The 18,625-nt window shown below is 45.6% G+C and overlaps 1 protein-coding gene across 3 annotated transcripts in view; it reads left to right on the top strand.

Moving 5' to 3' along the window:
• The window catches only part of ASB18 (ankyrin repeat and SOCS box containing 18), a 57,217-nt gene that overhangs the window by 35,396 nt on the left and 3,196 nt on the right, over nt 1-18,625 (top strand). For 2 of the 3 annotated variants that reach the window (XM_019801669.2, XM_019801666.2), the window contains one exon: nt 4,436-4,703. In XM_019801669.2, the coding sequence (XP_019657228.1) occupies nt 4,436-4,703 (268 nt within the window). Of the gene's footprint in view, nt 1-4,435; nt 6,487-18,625 lie in introns of those variants that run through there. The other variant, XM_019801670.2, reaches the window with a different exon arrangement.

Raw genomic sequence — 18,625 nt, 5'->3', positions numbered from 1 at the left:
AAAAAATGCTTTTATTAATTTTTAGACAATAAAATAAAGCCCTGCACTAAACTGTAACAACTAGTAAGTTACTAATAAAAAGCTGTTACCATCCATTTAGGAAACAGAAATTGTGGCATTTCCCATCTTCAGCAAGGGATGGGCCTTTGGGGATAAGTCCTCAACAACTGGAAGAAACTCAGAGGTCAGAGGTGCCCCAGATGATGCCTTTGGGAATCCCTGGTCTGCCCTGTGGAGCCTCCCCTGAGGGACCCTTGCAGAGAGCCTGGTCATTTGCAGCGTCAGGCTGGGGCTCCCTTATACGTGCTCAGAGCCCACACAGCCCTCAGAACACACGTCCACCCACCCTTGTTCACAGCAGCAAAGAAAGGGATAGGCCAACAACAAGACACCAGACAGAGCAGGAAAAGACGGCCTGCCCATTTTCGGTGTCTGCCCTTGTGTGGAGAGCTGTTTTGGAGATAAACAGATGTGTCTGTCTCTGGAAGTCGCATCTGTATAATCACAAGGGGACGGCTGAGCACTCTGGCATGTCAGCGGTCACACGATGCTGGTCATATCAAGTAACCACGATCACATCGGAGCCCGCAGGAGTTATAAATACACTACCACCGAGCCCTAACTGGATGACAATTGAGTAATGACAATAGAAATAGCTCACCCTCCGTGAGACCATCTTTCCCCTTCCTGAAGAACTTCTCTGAAACCAACGGCACTGCAATGGAGAGACGGCCAGAGCCAGCTAGAGGAAAGCTTCACATCTTTCAGAAGATGGAAAAAGAGCCTCAAGCTGGAGCTGGGTCCCCAGTGCTCGAGTACCATGCTGCCTTGGTCATGGGAGACCTGAGCCGTCTGGAGCGGCTCATGAACCGCTTCTTCCAGGATGCCAATGTGGTGTTTGAGATCAAGAAGGACGAGATGGAGTGGCAGGTGAAATCCCCAGCCACATTTGGACTGTCAGGTACCCTTTTTCCTTTTAAGCTTGGCTATTAAGGTTTAAGGAGCTACTAACACGCCTTTGGATATGTGCCTCGGGTGTGCACACTGCTCACACAGGCGCTGCACTGAGCGTACACGAGCGAGGGACGTCTGTAAATGAAATCTGGTCCGCACGAGGTTTGAGAGGATGACATGCGAGAAATCAAATTGCAAAGGCCAAAATGTGCATGAGAAGTGCCCATCTGATGCTGGAAGGTGCCTCTTGTCTTTAAAAGAGAGCGTTGGTCTGGGTGCTGATCTGCCAGTGGCGGCATTTGGCAGCCAGGGAGGCAGCTCCCTTGGCACACAGCTCTGCTCGAGGTCCCTCTACGAACCTGTGAACACCACGGTGACAGCAGGGTGGCTGGGGCACAGCCAGCATCCACAGAGAGAGAGCCCTCGGCAGGTGCTCCTCCCGGAACCCAGGGGAGCCTGAGAATGGGGGAGGGAGGGGAAGAAATCGGAGGTCCCTAAGTCATATGTCTGAAGGCATTCTTGCAGCCTGGACACCACTATGTGCTGGGCTGGCAGGAGACCACCCCCCCCAAGGAGAGAGACAGCCCCATAACTCCCACCCGGGATGTAGAGACTTGCCGACCACCAGGCTGCAACCAGGGCTTTCTTGGCCGGCTCTCTGCATTGGGCACCCTTCCCCCCGGGTGTCCAGATGCAAGACATTTACCAAGAGGGTTCATGTGTTGGAATCCACCGCCACTCTGCCAGACCAAAGGATTTGAGACTCTGTGGTCAGTGGGTCAATGGTCAATGTCCCGTGTCCGATGTGCCTGCCTTGTGGGTTAGGGCAGGCAAAGAATGCTTAAGATCGGCTTCCAAAGAACAGACACCATCCCGTTTGTACTCCACGCGGGGAGAAGGAAATAAACCCAAAACTGTCAAACGGCTAAGCAGCTCATAGCAACCAGTGAGGCGGCAGGGGCTTCAGGGAAGGCAAGTGCAGTTGTGGTCTGGGCCACACCACCCCCAGCTCAGTGGGTCCCGGAGCCTTTCTGGCCTCCCCTCCCTCATCTGTCCCAGATAGGGGCACACATTCCTCCAAGGAGCTGGGTGGTGATTCAACCAAGAATGCCAACTGCTTGCATGCTCGATCAATGATTTTTTCTTTTAATCACATGCTTCCCAGCCCTAGACACACTTACCCATGCTCAAATGTTGCAACCTCAAATAGGTATTAATGTTAACCCATGGTCTGAATCCAAAGGCTCCTTCCTTTATTCCACCTGAATCTTTCCACCCCTGAGTTCTGCTGTTTTTCTACGGCACACCTGAACCACAGAAAGTTAGGGCATGCTGACCGCCAAGGCGACAAGCTGTTGTGATGAAAGGGGCAGCCCTGAGAGCCAGTGCTGGCCTATGGCCTCCATGCGGACTGGAAAGAGAGGGTGGGTGGGCTGGGGACTGCTGCATTCCTTGCTCTTTTCTGCTCAGCACTCCACTTTCCCTGCAGCTGACCCAAGCCACAGAAATAACCAAACACAGCTTGGGAACAGCACCTTCTCTCATATGAGGACTTTCTGGTGGCCTGTTCCACTTCCCCTGAAGAGGGCCATGGGCCAGGGGGTAACACTAGCAGGTTCATAGTGCCAGCCCCCAAGTCCCTCAGTACATCCAGGATGGAATGCTGGCCCCCACCGGCTCGCAGTCCAAGGACAGCGTTGGCATGAGGAGCTGATGGTTAAAGGGATATACCCCATGGGGAGAATCCTATGTCCCTGTTCCTCCTGGTGGCAGAACCTGGACCAGAGAGTGGGGGTTATAGGCAGCAGATTCAAGCTTTCTGATCCAGACAGCTGCCTCAGAAGTCGGGTTTTCCTGAAGGCCTTGTGGAAGCTTATCACCACCTCCCAGGACCTGGACAGGAGTGCTGACCCTACACTGTGGCTGAGGTCCACCCGAGACCCCTTCCGTCAGTCCACGGGAAGTCTCAGGAATCCAGGGTGGATAAACAGGGCTGCTGGGGATGCCCTGGAGAATGGAGCACCTCCTTCCTAGCCCCCCACCCACCCAGTAATTAGACTTCCTAGCTCGGGAAGACGAGCACAATCAAAACCAGGAGCTGGCCCCTCTCGGAATGTAGAGCACTGCCATTGCCAAGGGCTATATGCATCCGTCCCCCACCAAATCAGCCCTGGCTTCGTGGGCCCACATCCCCAGGGCCTCTGGCCACCATCATCCACCGCCAGGACAATAGGCCCCACATCCCCCACCAAGTGTGCAACAGCCCGCAGGCTGGGCCTTGGGGACACAGGGCAGGCTGGAACTCCGCACCACATCCAGCTAGGTAATTATGAGTGGGCTTTCAAAACCTGCTCAGCATGGGTCCCAGGAAGGAGGTGGCCTGTGAAAAGGGTCTCCTCAGCAGCTCATTATAGCCATGGTATCGATTCTTCCATCATTATCAGAAGGCATTCCTGCCATGTGAAATCCTGTCCCTTGAAGTATATTCACCGGGGACCGCTTCCCCCATTTCCACGAGCGCTCCTGGCCGCTAACAACCTTCCACGGGCCTTTTGAAAGCCCAAAGTTTTCAGACAAGTACAATGTATAACACCTGCTTCATTCATCCACCAAGAAAGAGCAACCCTATACACACACACACACACACCCCTAAAAAGCGCAAAGAAACAAACCAGAATTGTGCTGAATGTGGACACCACATCAAAGAGAGCCTCTGAAACCCAGCGCTTCCAAGAGGACTAAACTTTCTAAGGCCTTTCCTTGAGCAACCTTGGCTCGGCGGGTCAGTTTGTTCTGTGTGCTGTCTTCTCCTGTTAATGATAAAGGGACAAGTTTGGGGTTCAATGAGAGAGAGCTGGATTCCAGAAAAATCCACAGCTCACTTTCCTGCCTCAAGCTGTCCCTAATTCAGAGCCTGGAAAATGTGATTTCCTGGCTTCCTTTCTCCCACATTCACCCGCTGGGTCAGCCCTTCGCTCCTCAAATCCTAGCCGAGTCCCCAGTCACCCCCATATTTGGCAAGGCCGTCTTGCTTCTCAATACCCTTCATTCCCTCTGGCTCAGTGGTGTCCCTATCAATCTCTCTTTTATTCCTTTTCTCCCCCTTGCTTCTCCACCTCCCTCCTCAGGGTGCCTCTCCGGGGCCTCAGGACTCTCCTTCTTCCAACTTCCTACCCCGGTTTCCCCTCAAGATCTCTCTCTGCCCCTCTCTGCCTTTGTCTTCCCACCTCCATCTCCCTGGCTCCCCGCGGTAGGAGATATCCACCCCCTCCCTCATTTGTGGAACTCACTGGGTTTCACTGCGCTTCTTGGTCCCAACCCTCTGCGTGTTTATATACCTCGACATGGTCTATGTGTATCTTTATGAATCCATGCGCCCACCTGGTAGCTACTTCTAAGAGACGGTTTCACCCTATAGCGGCCTTAATGGACACCGCCCCCCACCGGTACCCCCACTCACTTTACCTCTCCTCTCCCCCAGGCCTCTGGACCCTGGAGTACAAGCGCGAGCTCACCACGCCCCTGTGCATCGCCGCGGCCCGTGGCCACACGGCCTGCGTGCGCCACTTGCTCAGCCGCGGCGCGGACCCCGACGCCAGCCCCGGCGGCCAGGGAGCCCTGCACGAGGCCTGCCTGGGGGGCCACACGGCCTGCGCCCAGCTGCTGCTGCAACACAGCGCCGACCCCGACCTGCTCAGCGCCGAGGGCCTGGCGCCCCTGCACCTCTGCCGCACGGCCGCCTCGCTCGGGTAAGGACACGCGGCCCGGTCGGGCCCCAGACCCGGACCCGACCTGGGCCATTACTCCAGAAGCCGGCCACACCCCTCCGCCCCTGGCCCCGCCTCCGAGCTCCTCCCCCAGACCCCGCAGGTCCCGGCTCAGCGCCCAACGGGTCCCCGCCCCATCCCTGGACCCTGCACCCTGCCTCGGCCCACGCCCCAGAACCCGGGCACACCCCGCGTCCTCACCCTACCCCGAATCCGGACCCGGACCGCTGTCACCGCTCCGGGACCCAGCCCGCTCCACCCCACCTCCAGACTCCGCCCCCAGACCCTGTGGCCCCCACACCTCAGCAGAACCCAGCTGGTCCCGGGCCCTGGCCGCGGACCTCAGACGCCACCTGCTCCCTGACCCCACCCAGACGCCGGCCCCCGCCTCGGTCACAGCCTCGCGGTCCATCAGAGCCCAGCAGCGGCCACACGGCCCGCTCCACCCGGTCACCCGCCCTGACCCCGGACCGCGACACGCCCTTGGTCCCTACCGCGGCCCCTGCCTTGCGACTCAGACGGAACCCCTAAGACCGCAGACCCAGACCCCGCCACGCCTCGGGAGAGTACTGCATCCTCCTCCCGGCCCAGGGCCCCGGACCCCGGACCCCGACCCCCCGGCCCCCGGCCCCCGGGCGGGTGTAATTAGCGCTTGATTGCTAGCGCGAGGCGGGAGGCCCCACACCGAGGTAATGAGCGCGGTGATCACAGGCCTGCAGACGCTGGCGCTGAAGAATGCTAAAAGGCCACTGGCGGGGTTGGAGGCCGAAAAATTAGGGTTTTTAATGATAATTTTATGCAGAATAATTGTCACAGTGTGACATAAATGGTTAGCTCCTCGGGCGGGGCTTCGGAGTCCCACAGGAAGCCGAGCTGTGCCCGGCATTTGCGGGGGCGCTGCGGCCCACCGAGCCCCCCGCCTGCCCAGGCGCCGGGGTTCTGCACGTTCTGCAGCTGCCCGTCCAGCCCCGGGGCTGCCCTTGCAGGGTGTCTGTCCCCACGGAGCCCGCGAGGGCCCGGGAGAGGCGGCGGGGGGCCACCGCGTCGTGGCCTGGGACTTATGCTTGGGTTTCTCAGCTGGCATTTTGTCATCGTGACACTTCCTTAGTCTAAATGTTCTGGTCCCTGCCCTTGGGATTATTGTTTCTTCTATCACTGGGGTGAGGAGTAAATAAAATCACCGTGGTAAGAGCAGGCAGGGAGGGCTACTGGGCTATCGGTGACCGAAGCAGGGGCACCACCCACCAGTGTCACTGGAGAGGAGAACAGGGACTCAGAAAGGCACGAGGACCACCGGGTCTTCAGAGTGACTGAAGAAAACAATATTCTAACACTATTTTTCTAAGTAGCTTGACGCAGGTGTGGTTGGCATAGGGTAAACTGCACGTTTTAAGAGTGCAATCGGACAAATGTGGGCATACGTATGTATTCATGAAACCATCCCCACAATCAGTGCACACCCCCACCCCCATCAGAAGGTTCCCTGCCCCACTGTTACCTCTTCCATTATCCCACTGATCTGCTTTTTGTCACTGTAATTGAGTCTGAATTTGCCAGACTTTTGTATTTTGTCTGGTCTCTTTTATGCAACATAATTACTTCGAGATGCATCACGTTGTTCCACGGATCCATAATTCACTCCTTTTCCTGGCTCAGTGGTGTTCCATGGTATGGGAATACCACAAGGTGTTTATCCAATTCACATGTTGAAAGGGATTTGATTGTTTCCCGTCTGGGGCTATTACAAATACAGCTGCTACGGACATCCGTGTACTAGCCTTTGTGCGGGTGTATGCTTTCCTTTCTTCCTTTGTGCGGGTGTATGCTTTCCTTTCTTCTGGATGTAGACTTAGGGTTGGAATGGCTGGCTCCTATGATATGATTAAAAGATAACCTTTTAAGAAACTGCCATACTGGTTTCCGAAGGGGTTGTGTCATGTTCCATTCCCACCTACGGTGTTCTGGTTGCTTTGCACACTCACTAGTCCTGGTGTGGTCACTCTTAAATTGTGGACATTCTAATAGGTGCATAGAAGTATACTATTGTAGTTTTGATTTGAAATCCCCTAATGACAAGTGACATTGAGCATCTTTTCATGTGCCTGTTTGACAGCCATATATCCGCTTTAACGAAGTGCCTGTTCAAACCTTGTGCCCGTGTTTTTAAGTTGGGTTGTTTTCTTCTTAAATTTTGAGATTTCTTTATACATTCTGGCTACAAGTCCCTCATCAGACATATAATTTGTTAATATTATCTTCCAATCTATGGTTATATTTTCTTCTCTTAAAAGTGTGTTTTAAAGAACAGCAATTCTTAATGTTAGTGGAATCCAGCTTATCAATTTTTTCTTTTAGAAATTATCTTAGGGGATGTACTGTATGGTGACTAACAGAATATAATAAAAAACCATTTAAAAAAAGAAATTATCTTAGGTTATCATATCTAAAAAAAAATCTTTGCCTAACCCGGGGTCACAAACATTTCCTCCTGCATTTCCTCTATAAATTTAATAATTGTATATTTTACGTTTAAGTCTGTGACCCATTTTAGTTAATTTCTGGATATGGTGTGAGGTATGGATTGAAGGTTTTTTCTCTGCATGTGAATGTCTGATTGTTCCAACACCATTTGACAAAAGCCTTTTCTTTCTCCACCGAATTGCCTTTGTACTTTTGTCTAAAATCAACTGACTATACATATACAAGGGTTTCTTTCTGGACTCTCTTGTCATGTACACACAGGACAGGACAAAGGTCTGACTGTTTCAGTTGGTAAAGACCCAAAGAGCCACCCTTAACTTCAGACCATGTATTACTTATAGAAACAGTGAAGACAGGAATAGCCAAAGGTGCCAGCCCCTCCTCCCACACACTGGGAAGGACAACACCTAAATGAAAGGGGCCAGATGATAGCAGTGTGAGTTCTAGGATATCCAGTTATCCAGTTGCCGAGCAGCCCACTGTAGACTTCAGCTGAATGGTTCCATAGTTTGCAGCTCTATTCTGAGGAGGCAAGGCAGGAAGTACCAAACCTCATCAGAACCCATAATATGATGACAAACTATCACATGATAGGGAGGACAATGGACAATGGACAATGGCCTTACAGCAGCACATTACAAGCTTCCCATCCATAAAGATCAGAGTGTCCTGCCAAGGCTTAGATCAACAATGGGTCAAGACTTTTGCTTGCATGGCCTATGTGGATACACACAGGGTTGCCAGGCTCCATGGCAGAGCCATTCCTTGTATTTGTATTCTATTTCATTGATCTCTTTGTCAGTGTTGACACCAGTACCACCTTGTATTGAATACTGTAGCTCTAGAAGAAATCTCAAAGTCGGGTAGTGGAAGCTCTCAGAAACTGCTCATTGTCAAAGTTTTGGCTATCCGAGCTCGTTGCATTTCTATATAATCTTAAAACCAGGCTGTCAATTTCTATTAAAAAATGCTGCAGGGTTTTCCCTGGGATTGCAATGAATCTGTGGATCAGTGTATAGATTTGGAGAGAACTGATATAGCAAACACAATAGAGCTCTCCATTGCTTTAGGTCTTTAATTTCTCTCTGCTGTTTCTTAGTTTTCGGTGTATGAGGCTGGCACGTGTTTGTCAGATTTATCCCCAAATACCTTTTTAATTTTTTGGTGCTTCGTAAATGGTATTTTTTAATTTAAGTTTTTATCATATGTAGCTATTATATAGAATAATAATTTATTTTTTGCGTATTGATCTGTATCTTGCAACCTTGTTAAACTCACTAATTGTTCTCATAACCCATCGTAAATTCCGTAAGATTTCTATGTGGGCAGCCTTGTGATCTTTGAATAAACACAGTTTTACTTCCTTTTCTATTGATGCATTTTATTCCTTTTCCTGGTTTTATTGCATTGGCTAGAACCTCCAGTGCAATGATGAATAGAAGTAGTAAAGAGCAGAAAACTTTTCTAATTTCTGACCTTGGAGGAAAGCATTAAGTCTTTCCCCATGAAGTATGATATTAGATGTTGGATTTTGTAGATGACCTTTTTCAGATTCTCCCTTCTATTCCTAGCTTGCTGAGAGTTTTTATTATGAATGGATATTGAATTTTCTCAAATGCCTGTTCTGCACATTTAGAGATGATCATATGGTATTTTTTTTAGTCTGTTAATATGATGATTTATAGTGATTGTTTTTTCAAATGTTAAACCAACCTTGCCTTCTTGAGATCAACTACACTCAATCATGAGTATTATCCTTTTTAATAAATTTTTGGGTTTGATTAGATGGAAAAAATTTAATCTGTATCTATGCTCATGAAAGACATTTGTCCGTAATTTTCTTTTCTTGTAATGTCTTTATCTGGTCTTGGTGTCAGAGTAATGCTGGCCTCAAAATGAGTTGGAAAGTGTCTCTTCCTTATCTATTTTTTTGAAAAGCTAGTATAAAATTGTTATTTCTTTCTTTAGTGTTTAGTAGAATTCATCAGTGAAGCTATCTGGGCCTAGAGTTTTCTTTGTGAGAAGGTTTTTTAACTATTAATTCAATTTCTTTAATGGCTATAGTGCTACTCAAAATATTTTTCTTTTTGAATGAGCTTTGATAGCTTGTATCTTTCAAGAGATTTAGCTCTTTCATTTACATTGTTGAATTTATCTGCATAAGTTGTTCCTTATTATCCTTTTAATCTGTAGAATTTACAGTAATATCACCATTCTCATTCATGATATTGGAATTCATTATATTGTTTCTTTTATTTTCTTCCCTGGTCAGTCTTGCTTCTGATTTCATTGGTTTGTTTGTTTGTTTTACTGTTTCTTATTTCACTAACTTCTCCTGTGGCCTTTATGACCCTCCATTCTTTGATTATCTTGAATTTCACTCGCTCTCCTTTTTCTGATTTCTGAGGATAGAAACTAATGTCATTGATTTGATGATTTGTAAAATTTTCTAATATAGGCTTTTGGTGCTATACATGTCCCCCTATGTATTACTTTAGCTAAATCCCACAAAAGTAACGTCATATTTTCACTTTCAATTAGTTTTAAATTATTTCTAATTTCTCTTTTGATTTTTTTTTCTTTGAACCATAACTATGTAGAAATGTGTTATTTGGTTTTCAAATATTTGGGTATATTCCAGATATCGAGTATTGATTTCTAATTTAATGCCATGTGATTAGAGAACTCACTTTGTATCACTTTACTCTTTACACTTTATTAAATTTGAGTCTTCTTTTATTATCCAAAATATATTCAGTCTTAGCAAATGTTCCATGTACACCAGAAAGGAATCTGTACTCTGCAGTTGTTGGGAGAAATGTTCTATAAATGTCAACTGAGTCAAGTTGCCTAATAGTGTTAAGTCTTCTATATCTGTACTGATTTTCTGCCCACTTATTTTACAAATTATTGAAAGAGATGTGTTGAAATCTCTGACTACAATCATGATTGGTCTATTTCTCTCTACAGTTCTATCAGTTTTTGCTTCAAATATTTTGAAGTTTTGATATTAGGTACATAGATGTTTAGCAGTTATGTCATCTGGAAGAACTGACCTCTATCATTATGGAAAGATAATCTTTTTTTTTTTTAGATTTTATTTAAATTCAAGTTAGTTAACATATAGTGTATTATTAGTTTCAGGGGTAATATTTAGTGATTCATCAGTTGCATATGACACCCAGTAATATTCTTTGCTCTAAAATCTACTTAGTCTTGGGGCACCTGGGTGGCTCAGTCAGTTAAGCGTCCAAGTCTGCTCAGGTCATGATCTCAGGATCATAAGATTAAGTCCCATGTCGGGCTCCACGCTTGGTGTGAGACTCTTTCTCCTCTCCCTCTGCCCCTCCCCACCCTGTGTTTTCTCGCCCTCTCTCTTTCAAACACATAATCTTTAAAAAATAAAATAATTTTTAAAAAATCTACTTAGTCTCATATTAATATATCTAGTCTGATGTTAATATAGATTTCTTCTGAACGGTGTTATCATAGTGTATCTTTTTCCATCTGCATTAGTTCTCTATTGCTGCATAACAGATCACCACAGGGGTGCCTGGGTGGCTCAACTGTTTAAGCCCCCAACTCTTGATTTCAGCTCAGGTCTTAATCTTGGGTCATGAGTTCAAGCCCCCTGTTGGGCTTGGAGCCTACTTAAAAAAAAAAAAAGTCAGCACAAACTTATAGACTTGAAACAGCACACATATTACCTCAAAGTTTCTGTGGGTGAAAAGTTTGAGAATGGCTTAGCTGGGTTCTCTACTTCAGAGTCATTCACAAGACTGCAGTCAAGATGTCATCAAGGCCTCGGGTCTCATCTGAAGAACCAACTGGAAAAGAATCTGCTGCCAAACTCATAGGGTCATCAGCAGAATTCGGTTCCTCAGGGACTGTGGACTGAAGGTCTCAGGGGTCTATTTTAAGCTTTATTTACTTATTTTAGAGAGAGAGAGTGCTTGGTGAGGGGCCAGAGGAAGAGTGAGAGAGAAACTTAAGCAGACTCTCCACTGAGCCAGGAGACCAACACAGGGCTCCATCTCAAAACCCTGAGATCACAACCTGAGCCAAAACCAAGAGTCCAATGCTTAGCCGACTGTGCCACCCAGGCGCCCCTGAAGGTCTCAGTTTCTTGCTGACCATTGATTGAAGGCCAACCTCAGTTTGTGTCTTTATTTTTAAAGTGGATTTCTTGTAGGCGGCTTATAATTGGATCTTTCTTTTCTTGGTCTCTGCCTTTTAATTGGATGCTTAAATCATTTACATCTAATGTAATTTTGACATGGCTAGGTTCAAATCAATCTTGCTACTTTTTCTATCCATTCTTTGTTCTCTTTATCTTTTTTCCTACCTTCTTCCGTATTAACTGAGGATTTTTTGTGATTCCATTATATCTTCTTTTTTGCCTTATCCTATACAACATTTTGTTGTGTTATTTTAGCAGTTGCTTGGGTTTATAGTATACATGTTTACTGTCAGTCTGCTCTCAGGTAATACTATAGTACTTCACATACAGTACGACAGTATACTCCCACTTCTCTCTTCCAAACCTTTGTGCTGTCAGTATCATATAGGTTACTTCTACATATAAGTACATATTTTAGTTCTACATATAATAAAGTGTTAGTTTTTGTTCTAATAGTCAATAATATTTTAAATACATTGAAATAATAAGAAAAAAGTTTTTGTGTTTACCCAGGGAGTTCCTATTTCCAGTTTCTTTCATCCTTTTGCATAGATCAAAGGTTTCATTTAGTATCATTTTTCTTCTGCTTGAAGGGCTTTCTTTAATATTTCTTATAGTGAAGATATGCTGGTGATGAATCCTTTCAGTGTCTATATGTTTGAAAAGGTCTTTATTTCACCTGAGTGTTTGAAAGGTGCTTTTTTAGGTAGAGAATTCTGGGTTGACAGAGTTTTTTTTCCTTCAGTGTTTTCGACCTAGCTCCACTATCTTTTAACTTGCATTTTTAAATGAGAAATCTGTCTTGTTTATCTTTGTTCTTTTGTAATAATGACTTTTTCCTAGCTTACATATTTTCTCCTTTTCACTGATTATAAGCAATTTGATGATAATGTGTTTCAATGTTCATGTTTCCTGTCCTTGAGACTCAGTGAGTTTCTTGGATCTGTGGGCTTATGCTTTTCATCAGATTTGGAAAAGTTTTGGCAATTATTTCTTCCCATTTTTTTCTGTACAGTCCCCTTGTCTCTTTCAGGGACTCCAATTACATGTATGTGACACCATTTGAAATTGTTGCATGGCTCACTGATGCTCTGTTAATTTTTTTTCTTCTGTAATTCGTTTATCTTTTGTTCTAAAATACCTGATCTACCATTATTCCCATCCAGTGTATTTTTCATCTCAGTCATGGTTTTCAACTTTAGAAGTCCAATATTAGGTCTCTTTTATGTCCTCCACACATTTACTTAATATATTCTGTCTTTCCTCTACCTTTTCCAACATATGGAAATAATTGTAATAACTTTAACCTATCCACTAATTCTGTCATCTAGGTCAGTTTTAATGGACTGAGTTTTTTTTTTTCTTTTGTCTATTTCACTGGGTGCTGGGTATTTTCGTATCCCTATCAATATTCTTGATCTCTGCTCTGGAATGTAAAGTTACTTGGAAGTACTTTATAATCTTTTGGGGTATTGCTTTGAAGCTTTATTAGGCAGGATCAGAGCAGTATTTAGTCTAAGGTTAATTTTTTTCCCACTACTGAGACAACACCCTTCTTAGTACTCTAATCCACGCCCCATTATTTATGAGGTTTTACACTCTGGTTGTTGAGGACAGGCACCATCCCTGAACCCGTACATCCTATGGGTACAATTACCTCTCACCCTTTTGGGGGGCTATTTGCCCAGTCCCGAGTAGTTTCCCTCACACACATACACTAATCAGTACTCAAATGCATACTCAAGGGGGCCCTCTGCAAAGCTCTCTCTCTGTGAAGACAGCTCCTGCCCAGTACTTTGCCTTGCAAACGCCACCTGCCTTGGCTTCCCCAGACTGCTAGATCCAGCTCCTCAATTCTGAGAGTCCACTGAGCTCTCAGTCTAGGACGCCTTCACTGAGCTACAGTCTGGGAGCCCGGAGGTCCTTTCAGAGGTCAAACAATTCAGTGTTTGCCAATCACACTGGTAAGTTCCAACCTTGTGATCCATTTCGGTTCTCCACTTTCTAGCTTAACTTTAGGGGAAGCTGGGTGAGAGGCATTTGGAAATTCTCTGTGCTGCCTTCGCAACTCTTCTTTAAATCTAAAATAATTTTAAAATAAAGAGTTTTTAAAACCAAGTTGGCTTCACACCCTAGGCTCCAACCACCCATTTGATAATATTAGAGAAATATTGCTTTTTACTAAGAAATGAGATAGAAACACCTATTCAGAGTGCAAATTATTGTGAATCCCACCACTAGCTCTCCCAATAAGCCAACAAGCTCACATCTGGATGTCGTAAAGAGCTGAGACGCGTGCAGACCATTAGAGCTGCAGCTTATACCCTGTGTGACAGAAACTAATTTCCTGGCTTGAGTTGGTTTTTCAGAAATCATACAGGTCCAGGACATGGTTTAATAGGAACTTTTTAAATGCCTTTATATTAATGTGGAGCTTTTTAAATCTCTTTTCTTTTGTCTTCCTCTCTCTCTTCCTCTTCTTCTCATTTCTCTTCTGCCCCTACGTGTCTCTCAATGCGAATCTTTCTCCCTGCTGCTTTCATTTGACAGTCTTGACTTATTTAAATCCTGGTTAGTGGAAGAAAGTTTGAGATGAGTGATGAATACACCAGAAGTTCAGGCTGAACTATGCAACAGCTGACTTAGAATCCCTTCGATATCAATGATTATAATGGGAAATGCTGGCGGAGTCCATTGAACACCTCTACAATAACATAGCCAACTACCTTGAAGGATAAAAAGGTAATAGATGTCAGAAAGGGCTTGGGGTTTCGACCACAGCTTTTCAGCTCTAAAGAGTCCCCCTAAAGTTAGACTCCGAGGAGGTCTGGCTTCAGGTAGTATAAACATATTATCACTTTGACAAGAAAGAGCTACTTTCTCCAGAATCTTTTTATACATAGTAGATTTTAGGTCATCCTTAATTTTTTTACCTTACAGTAGAGAGGGGGTCGTTGACCTACATACAGAGCCATTTCATTTTCTTACTCTTGATGACAATGGTCTCCACACCTAGGGACCCACTTCTGCTCCAACCCCTTTTAGTCAGCAATTCACCATGGGTGCAGGACTTTAAAACCTTTGAGTCTCTGAGTTCCTGGGATTAAAAAAGAAAAATTATCTGTGCTTCCTTCCAACCAGCAAGCTTCAGAATTCAGAATTCAACACACAAAAAGGGATATCGAAGCTTTAATCTAGGAGCCTTTTGAAGAGATTTTCCCAAAAAGAAAAGTTCCAGTAAAGTTACTCTCTTCACGTTAGTAGCCTGCATGTCAGCCTCGCCCTATTTATTATCAGACTCCTCTCCTTGACCCTTTTTTAAATTCTGAAATAATTAAAATGAGAAAAGAATTAGTAGAGTCCTGATTCTTTTTTTTCATATAAAGTTATCTGGACTTGAATAGACGTGGGGAGGACTTGCTTCCTTCACGAACGTATTAGTAAAAAGCACATGTTTACTTTCTTTGTCCCAGCTGGATGAACTTAACTTGATAAAAAATAATTCATAAACCAGCGTTGGACCTGTGAAAGCAGCTAATTACCTTAACAATCATTCGAGAAAATTATCAGACAGTTCTCTTCTAGCTCAGACCAGGCAGGCCGAAACCTGAGCAGAGAAAGAGGGTATTACGTTTTCTGAGACAAGAAAGGCACTCCCTGGTCAGGTTCAAGCACAGATAACTGTTCCAAGTCCCTCCACCAACCCCCAAAGTCTCCACCAAATAACAGGCAGAGTTACCTGCATAAGGTGCCAGGGTCACGGGTGTTGATACATAACCCAGGAATCTGTCCACTCTTTGCACACCCTAGATGAGTGAGGGATGTATGGAGGGGAGAAAACATGTCCTGATCCAATAGGAGTCTGAGGCATCAGAAGGATATTAAAGAGCAGGGCCTCAGAGAGGGGCTGCCCCTATCGGGTGATATGATTATTTGTAGACCATCACTCATTACTGAGCACTTGCACCTGTCTTACTTCCTACAATCCTCAGGCAGACCTGCGAGGCACGGTTATCCCCAGTCTGCAGATCAGGAAACCGAGGCTCATCAAGGACCCATGTTTTGCAGTAAGATGGTACACAGTGGGAATTGTCAAAAGCCAAGTGTTGTAAGAGAGACCAACGCTGAAAGATCACCTCTCCCTTGTTCACCTAAGTTCTTCTCAAAAATTCGGTACCTAGCCATCCCTTTCAAACATGTACTGTCACAGCTTTACGCCCCTTCCCTGACCCTGGACAGCCTCTCAGGCCGATTTGTCAGCTTTCTGGTCACTTGCCAAGCCCTATTTGAACATCTACAACTCACTGTCAGGTATGAAAAGAGGTAATGCGAGCCAAATCAAACCTTTACCCTCTGGGCAAAAGCCTTGATCAGACCCCTCAAGAAAGATATACAAATGGCCAATAAGCAAATGAAAAGGTGCTCAACATCATTAGTCATCTGGGAAATGCAAATTAAAAGCACAAGGAAAAATTCACTGTTTCACATCCATTTGAATGGCTAAAGTCAGAATCACTGACAAATACTGGGGCACCTGGGTGGCTCAGTCGTTAAGCATCTGCCTTCAGCTCAGGGCCTGATCCCAGGGTCTTGGGATCGAGCCCCCACATCGGGCTCCATGCTCTGCTGGGAGCCTGCTTCTTCCTCCCCCACTCTCTCTGCTTGTGTTCCCTCTCTTGCTGGCTGGCTCTCTCTGTCAAATAAATAAATAAATAAAATCGAAAGAAAGAAAGAAAGAGAAAGAAAGAAAAAGAAAGAAAGAAAAGAAAAAGAAAGAAAGAAAGAGAAAGAAAGAAAGAAAGAGAAAGAAAGAAAGAAAGAGAAAGAAAGAAAAAGAAAGAAAGAAAGAAAGAAAGAAAGAAAGAAAGAAAGAAAGAAAGAAAAAGAAAACAGTACTGAACATCAGCAAGAATGCGNCCAGGGTCTTGGGATCGAGCCCCCACATCGGGCTCCATGCTCTGCTGGGAGCCTGCTTCTTCCTCCCCCACTGTCTCTGCTTGTGTTCCCTCTCTTGCTGGCTGTCTCTCTCTGTCAAATAAATAAATAAAATCTTAAGAAAGAAAAAAGAAAAAGGAAAGAAAGAAAGAAAGAAAGAAAGAAAGAAAGAAAGAAAGAAAGAAAGAATGAACAGTACTGAACATCAGCAAGAATGCANAATGCGGAATAACCAGAACTCTTGTACATTGTTGGGAGTGTATAATAATATAATCACTTCAAACAACGTTTGGCAGTTGCTTTTAAAGTTAAGTACGCACCTGCCAACAGTTCTACTACTAGATATTTACCCAATAAAATCAGAAAACATGTCCTCAAGAAGACTTAGACAAACGTGTTCATAGCAGGGCACCTGGGTGGCTCAGGTGGTTAAGCATCTGCTTTCAGCTCAGGTCACGATCCCAGGGTCCTGGGATTGAGTCCTGCATCAGGTTCCCTGCTCAGTGGGGAGCCTGTTTCTCCCTCTTCCTCTGCCCCTCCCCCTGCTCATGCTCGTTCTCTTTCTCTCTCAAATAAATAAATTAAACCTTTTAAAAAAAAGATGTTCATAGCAGCTTTATTCATAATAGCCAAAAAACAGAAATACCCAAATGTCCATCAATCTCAATAGAAGAGGGAATTTGAAAATTGTGGCATATCCATACAATTAAATATGACTCTGAAATAAAAATGAATGTTACTCATACATACAACAATATGGATGAACGCTGGAGACGTTATGCTGAGCAAAAGACATCAGACACCAAAAAGGAGAAACTTCTAGAAAAGACAAAACTAAATCGTGAGAGAAATCAGAACAGTGGTTGCCTGCGGGGATGAAGACTGGTAGCAAACACAAGGAGACTTCTTGGAGAGATAGAAACATTCTATATTTTGGTTGGGATGTTTCTTACACAGGTGTATTCCTTTGTCAAAATTCATACAACTCTAATCTTAAGACCTGTGCATTCCTCTGTCTGCAAAGTTTCCATCACTTTAAAATCCATCCATGCATTCACGCATGCATGCGTACATACATAAAACTATTCTCTCATCCAATTCAAAGCCTCCCTGCCTTATCCATATGTCTGCTTAAAAAGGGACTCAAGTCTTGCCTTCTTTTGCTCATTCATTTCACTCATCATTCTGATCCTTCTGGGTCTTCCTCTTCAGCCAGTGTATTGGGACCTGGGGAGGAGAGAGAGGTTGTCCATTTCTTGTTGAGGAAGGGACACTAGTGAAGCTTCTAGAAAGTCAGATACTTCTTCAGGGGCAAGTGAAGCCAACAGTGGAACTGAATTCCCAGTTTTTTCCTTAATTCATTTCTCAGTTTGCCGAAATGCAGTGTTTCACTAGCAATCTGGGGAAAATTTGCCCAAGATATCATCACCAGCCACAATCATCGATCACTTTAGAAAACACGTAAATGATGGCCATTGCACCGAGAGGAACTGTAAGGATGGAAATGGCGGGCCGGTTTCTCTCTCAATCTCCCCCCTACCCTGAAGGATTTGTCCATTCACATCAGCCATTTCAGCTGTAAACACGCCTGCTTGTTTAGTCTCACAGCTTAGCATCCCTGAAGAAAGAGGCAGAGAAAAAACCACCGAACAGTAAGGGGCAGGTGGCAGGTCCCCAAAGGAGGGCCTCAGCAGAAGGTCGGGGAAATAAAGTAGAACTGCTCCTCCATCAAAGTCTTGGGGCAGTGGCTTCCCCGTCCTTCATCCGGAGCCAGCTGGGGAGCCGATCCACAGGAGGGAAACGCCTTGCAACGGCTTCATTAGAAAACACGGTTTATTTTCCTCCCAGTCTCAACCCCACGTCCCCTGCCCCCCGCGGGCTGGCACTTGCCCAGCGCTCAGACGGTGGCTTCCACCCCCACCCATGGACCCAGCCTTGGGGCTCCAGCCACCCCGCCGCGGGGACGTGTCTCCAGTCCATCAGCCTGCATGTGGGCTCTGAGGAGCAAATGTCAGAGCAGCGACAATCCAGCGACACTGGTTCATGACACTCACTGTGCACATCATGGAGCGTGAAACCCCTTCTGCCTGTCAGAGGTCCTGGACCGCAGTCATGTAAGGAGACTGGTGAAGGGCGGTCAGGATGGTCCGAGGAGCCCGGTGACCTCCGGCCGTAGGAAACGCCGTGCAGGAAGCAGATGCTTAGCACGAGAACAAAGTGCTCAGGAGCCATGTCTGTTTCCTGCGAAAAAGATTAAGTGAGGTTTCTGAACTCTGACTTCCACGTGATTTTGGTGTGTTTTTTTTTT

Source organism: Ailuropoda melanoleuca, chromosome 2, assembly GCF_002007445.2.
Source record: "Ailuropoda melanoleuca isolate Jingjing chromosome 2, ASM200744v2, whole genome shotgun sequence".
NCBI classification, from domain to species: Eukaryota; Metazoa; Chordata; class Mammalia; order Carnivora; family Ursidae; genus Ailuropoda; species Ailuropoda melanoleuca.
The sequence above is the reverse complement of the archived record's forward strand: the minus strand, read 5'-3'. Positions and strand labels throughout refer to the sequence as shown.